This window comes from Chenopodium quinoa, unplaced genomic scaffold, assembly GCF_001683475.1.
Source record: "Chenopodium quinoa cultivar QQ74 unplaced genomic scaffold, ASM168347v1, whole genome shotgun sequence".
Taxonomy (NCBI): Eukaryota; Viridiplantae; Streptophyta; class Magnoliopsida; order Caryophyllales; family Amaranthaceae; genus Chenopodium; species Chenopodium quinoa.
In genome coordinates, this window is record NW_018742484.1 from 3,277,232 (window position 1) to 3,283,183 (window position 5,952).

The 5,952-nt window shown below is 32.1% G+C and overlaps 2 protein-coding genes across 2 annotated transcripts; both read right to left on the reverse strand.

Moving 5' to 3' along the window:
- Positions 1-507: 507 nt before the first annotated feature.
- Positions 508-3,181, reverse strand: LOC110719405 (chlorophyllase type 0-like). Its single transcript, XM_021898337.1, has 2 exons — positions 2,393-3,181; positions 508-1,485 (listed from the first exon to the last, which is right to left on the reverse strand). The coding sequence occupies exons 1-2, from the start codon at positions 2,711-2,713 to the stop codon at positions 769-771; spliced, it is 1,038 nt and encodes a 345-aa protein (XP_021754029.1). The 5' UTR covers positions 2,714-3,181; the 3' UTR covers positions 508-768.
- An 888-nt stretch (positions 3,182-4,069) lies between these two features.
- Positions 4,070-5,511, reverse strand: LOC110719158 (chlorophyllase type 0-like). Its single transcript, XM_021898062.1, has 2 exons — positions 5,262-5,511; positions 4,070-4,981 (listed from the first exon to the last, which is right to left on the reverse strand). The coding sequence occupies exons 1-2, from the start codon at positions 5,509-5,511 to the stop codon at positions 4,224-4,226; spliced, it is 1,008 nt and encodes a 335-aa protein (XP_021753754.1). The 3' UTR covers positions 4,070-4,223.
- Between the last annotated feature and the right edge of the window lie 441 nt (positions 5,512-5,952).

The following is a 5,952-nucleotide window of genomic DNA, read 5'->3' on the forward strand; positions in this document are numbered from 1 at the left end:
AGTAATTGACAAATTTTACTTTAGATAAAATGTTTTTTTTTTCCCCCTCTTTTTTTTGGGTGCCAGAAAGCCTTCAATATTTTCAACATTTATAAAGACAATGAGAATGCATGCGTACAATACTCTTTATTATCATGCATGCACGTAGACACGTAGTCCGTGTAAGGGTGGCTTTTAATAGAGGGGGACCATTAGCTTATTTTATGGTCATGTATGGTAAATTAAAGCTAAAGATATAGGATCATATTTGGTTATCATTCTCAATGTGATTGTATATATGCACATTAAAGGTACAAATATTTATAGGATCTTATTTGGCTAGCTACCATTCTCAACGTGATTGCATCTAGCTATAATATCTCTTTAATTTGATCTCCAATAGCTGAGATATTATTCTTACATGCACCTGATTGTACATAGAAGTAGGTACAGTTAAAGGTATGTGAGACAGAAAGAGTGTATAGTACTAGAAATTCAGAATTAATTGAACTAGCTATTGGAGTACAATAAATAAAAGGAAGATTTTCTAACATCACACCATAGATCTTATTATTTTTAATGCTGAAAGTCACGATTGGTTACATAAGATGACCCTGAAGGCCTTTAGTCATCAACCTGGCCTAATACATGCAAGATGTTCTTAATAAGCAAATCACAATGTTACTAATTACTTATTCACTAGCTAAAACAAGGCTAGCGAGGAGTAGTGTAAGGTGTAACGTAGTACATACACGTACATCACATGAAACTGTAAGAGTAAATTAAGCATTAAACTTGAGCATAAGTTAGTGCAAACCCAAAGTTGCCTTTTTTCTCAACAAAGAGGTTAGTAGGAGCCAAGGATGTATTAGCCATAATGGCGTAATATTGCCCTCCATCGTCTCGAAAATAGGTGTTAAGAAAAGCCACCATGATTCCACCTAGTGTTCTTCTCATGGTAGCTTTCGGACCGTAACTTTGTGCACACATAATTGACATAGAAACGGCTATAGGACTTAAGTTAAACTCATTTAACATTTCCATATGACCATACTTTGTAATCACAAAATGCGACGAATTTTCCTTACACTCGTCATAAAATTGTTGATGGTTCACGTAATTTGGAGCGCATGAGATGGTGTGGTTACCAAATCCGGAGCCAATTACCGTGACTGGAATCGATAAATTAAACGAGTTGGGTTTGTAGGTTAGAACATATGGCAATGTTCGATCATCTACACGTCTACCAGCAACAGGGTCTACACCAATTAGTGCTGAAAATGTAACATCTAGCTTGATATTGGAGAAACCAAGTGCAAGAGCAAATGCCGATTTTCCTCCTCTACTATGACCGGATATTGCGAGTTTTTCGAGATCACCTTCAACTCCGGCAACGTATTTTTGTAACACCACTTGTAGATATAGAGGCATCCAGTTTGCCACTGATGCTGCCATATCTATCTCATCTTGTTGACTAGGTAGTTTAGGCGGGAATATCCGGAACAACTGAGGAATGAATTTGAAATCATTAATTACTCACTTAAATATAATAATGATAAAGATTAAGGTTACAATTACAATTCTTACAAGCATGACATGATAACAAGTACTCACACACGTATGTAGTAGTGTAGGAGTGGCCTTAATGTTTAATTATACCGTAGTTAGATTTTGTGCATCACATATTGACATGTATGTACATTTATAAAAGTATTTCGGTCAAAGCAATGTGATCAATGATACAATTTTAATTAATCGGAGTTTTTAGTGATGATGATTTAATGAATTGAAGTTGTGAAGTACAAAAAGTGGATTAGGGTATACAAATGAAGCACATAAAATATGCATGCCCTTTTTTTCCAGCAATATTTAAATACTACCTTTGTTTCATATTTTTTGCAACTTTGGGGTATTATTTGTGAGATATAAAATACTACAAAGTTGTAAAAAGTATGAAACAAAGGTAGTAATTATAGAAAAGGGTACGTTGGTCATTATACTGTCTTAAAGCTCTTAAGCCACGCCCTGATCAGTGGTCACCGGAACTATGTTGTGACTTGTGAGTCTTGTGACCAATGGAGCATATTATAATGACCATCATGCCCCTCTTCAATGTGAGATTGGTATATACTACCTTCGTATATTATTAGTTGCAATTTTGGGGTATTATTTATGAGATATAAAATATTCCAAAGTTGCAACTAATAATATTCGGAGGTTGTATAACAGATTAAAGTAACAATAGTGCAACAATCACTTAAATCAATAATCATTAATACAAGTATAGTTTAGTATTATCTATTTAAAGTAATTATCAATAATAAAATATCTATATTTAAATAGAAATCAGGTGAAAAGAGCAAGACGCGTAAGAAAATCAAACGCACAGTTAATAAGTTTGTGATATACGTACCTTAGGAGCAACCACGATGAAGCCGTGAGAAGCAATATGTTTAAAGAATTCAGAGTAGTCTTCATTAGAAAGCATGGTGCCATGGATAAACAATAGAACAGGATAAACTCCTACTTCTTTAGGTGAAAAAATGATCAAAGGTTCTGGAGCAGAAAATTCATATTTTTCCACCTTAATTGGTTTATTTGTCACTTGAAAATTACCCTTTTGGAAAACAGTAATTTTTTCTGAATTAAGTTTTTCTAATATTGTTGGGAAAGTTTGAGCTTGTGAGTGAATAAAGATGAACACCCCAAAAATTAACAAAAATAACTTTGCCATTATATTATCTAGCTAGCTATATCTTATGAGTTTCTTTGCATATGGTTGAGGATTATACTTTGCATGAACCATCATATATATAGCACCTAAAAGTCTCCTATTTTTTTTATTTTAATTTGCTTTTTTTTTTCAAAGGGCTTTCTATATTTTAATAATTTTATATATTATTAATAATGATATAAAGATATGTAATTTCAAAAGTACTTTATGTAAAAATTAAAAAAAAAAAAAAGTTTGATAAATAGAACCTCTTTTCTTTTAGGGGCTAAGGTCACCATACTTTTGTTCCACAACAGTTGCTATGCATGTTATCGCAATCTTTATACAGCCCGAAAAAATTAATGCAGTCTAAAGAGAGAAAGAAAGAGACCCAATTTCTTAATTTATGTTATTTTTAAATAAGGTGAAATGATGAACAAATTAAATGAAAATGAAGGATATAGATGACGCTCGAATTCATTGTGAAATCCAAATTGTATGGAGAAAATTAAAAGAGGTGGCCTGGTATGAGAGTATGAGACTGATTAGTGATTGTAATGCAACATCATGTTTATCCATTATTAATGCATGATAATGATTTACTTAACGTTTTGTGGAGGTGTAAAACCTTCTGTTACGTAAAATACTAAAATGATCTGAATGTGTCCATGACAAGGCCCATAAAAGATCCATCTAAGAGCCAAAAAATAAAAGAAAATAAAAAAAAAATAAAATGAAAACACACTTTATAGAAGAAATTGTTTGGCTTTGCCATCATATAAATTTGTTTAAAGTTGAAGGCTATTATTTAGAATTTTCCAATTAAAATTGTTAAAATTAGATATTTGATGAAAAAAAAATTAATATTAAATGATAACACATTTCGTGCAGATATGATTATGCGTCTTTTTCGGTTTTAACTCATCAATCAAACAATGATAAATTTTTTCCCTTTGTTTTTGTCTCAGTGTATGTTTTCCTATGTAATTTTTTTATCATTAATCTAAACTTATATGAATTTATTATTAGAACTTATTTTAATTGTAAATTCAACTTTCATAACCGATAATCATGATATACTCGTAAATGATAATTGATGCATATATATAAGATATAATTGCATAACAAACGCACCACAAATCTTGATCAGTTGACATTAATCTCGAGTGATTATAGAGAGTAACACTTCTATTAGTATAATAGTATTACGAGTGATACGTTGTAGTAATTGACTAGATTTATGTTGGATCAAGCGAAGAAGTATAAAATCATCACGATTGTTTTTTATTTTTATATTTCGTAGAGTACGGAAGTTTGTACAATAATACAACAAAATGAAATCACAAAATTCAATTCATGAATTATTTGAGTTGGTAGGCTAGCTTGTAATCTATAGAAAGACAATTTTTAACGTTACTATGAGACATAATTGACAAAATAATTACATCAATACTGCTAATTATTTTGTTACAAGTAGGGCAAAAGACATCAACACACATCACATACCATATGATACGATCGACCACATCCATTAAACTGGATCATAATTTCCTGGTAACCTAAAGTTGCCCTTATTTTGGACGTAAAGATTAGTAGGAGCCAAAGAAGGATTAGCCAAAATGGCTAAATACTGTCCTTTTTCATCTCCAAAATACGCGTCAAGAAAAGCCACCATAATCCCACCTAGTGTTCTTCTCATCGTACTTTTAAGACCACTCCCGGATTTACACACAAGTGACACAGCACTCGCAACCGGATCATACACGAAATCATTCAACATTTTCATATGACCATAGTCCGTGATCACAAAATGTGAACCTTCCTTGCACTCGTCGAAAAATTGTTGATAGTTCACTAAATTTGGGGCGCAAGGTTGAAGGAAGAAGTTGGATTGGTTACCAAATCCAGTGCCAATTATCGTGACAGGTATCGATAAATTAAACGAGCTGGGCACGTATGTTAGAACGTATGGTTGTGTACGGTCATTTTTGCTAGACCCGGCAACCGGGTCTATGCCAATAAGTGATGAAATTTTGACTGATAATTTTGTTTTGGAGAATCCAAGTGCAAGAGTAAATGCTGATTTTCCTCCTCTACTATGACCGGATATTGCTAGTTTGTATATAGTGCCATCCGCTCCTTCGTTGACACGTGTTTGTAACACGTCTTGTAGATTTGTAGGTAGCCAGTTTGCTATTGAAGCTGCCATTTCTATCTCATCTTCTTGACTAGGGAAGTAGATTATTGAGAAGAGCTGTGTTAAGAAAAAAAAAAGAAAGATTATGTCCACGCAATAAGTATATGATCATATACGAATCGTATAAATATGACCTAAAAATAAATTTAAAAAAATACTTCTAGGAAACAATATTACTAAGAAAACTAAACACTCTGCTGAATATCCATTTTACTCATGATTATACCCAGAATTAGGTGGGTTTTTTTTTTATATTTTTATTGTTTAATAAATAAATAAGGTCTGAAATTGTAAAAGTAGATTCTAATATAATGAAATTTCATAATTTTTCATGAAATCCCAAAACATATACCAAGTACTACTAATAAGTACCAATAACGTATCTCCATTGAAATTTAGGTGAAACAACGAGCAAAGGCTCCGGAGCATAAAACTCGATCTTTTCCACCTTAATAGGTTTAGTCACCTCAAATTTTCCATACTCAAAAATAGTAAGATCTTCAGAAATGGAGTTATAATGAGAACTACTCCTCTCTAAGATTTTTGGCAAATTTTGTGCTTCTGAGTGGTAAATTATGGCCCACACCCCAAGAATCAAAACTGTTAAGGCTGCCATATGCATGTTTGAACTTTGAAAGAGTAAGAGTTGTACAACTTTGAATTGGGTTGTAACATTAGAGCACTTATAATGGTGGGCAAAAATAATGCTTAGGGCATTTTGGTGGGCAAGTATGTCATTAGTTGCCTTACAATGGTGGGCTAAAGATAACTTGCCCATGGGCATGTATTAATTTGCCCAAGATTTGGGCAAAAATTGGGATGAATAGTAAGCTGTTGGCCCCACTTATTTGCTGATGCAATTACAAAAATTTCGGTTATAATTTTTGTAATGCAAATTCTGAAAAAAATATTTATTAAAAAAAAAATTACCAATGGTCATAAAATTTAATTCTCTATAAATAAACATGCATTTTGGTATATTTTGCTATAATTTCAGAAATACCATAAATCCTCCATATTCTTTATTTTTATAAATAGACATGCATTTTGGTATATTTTTATT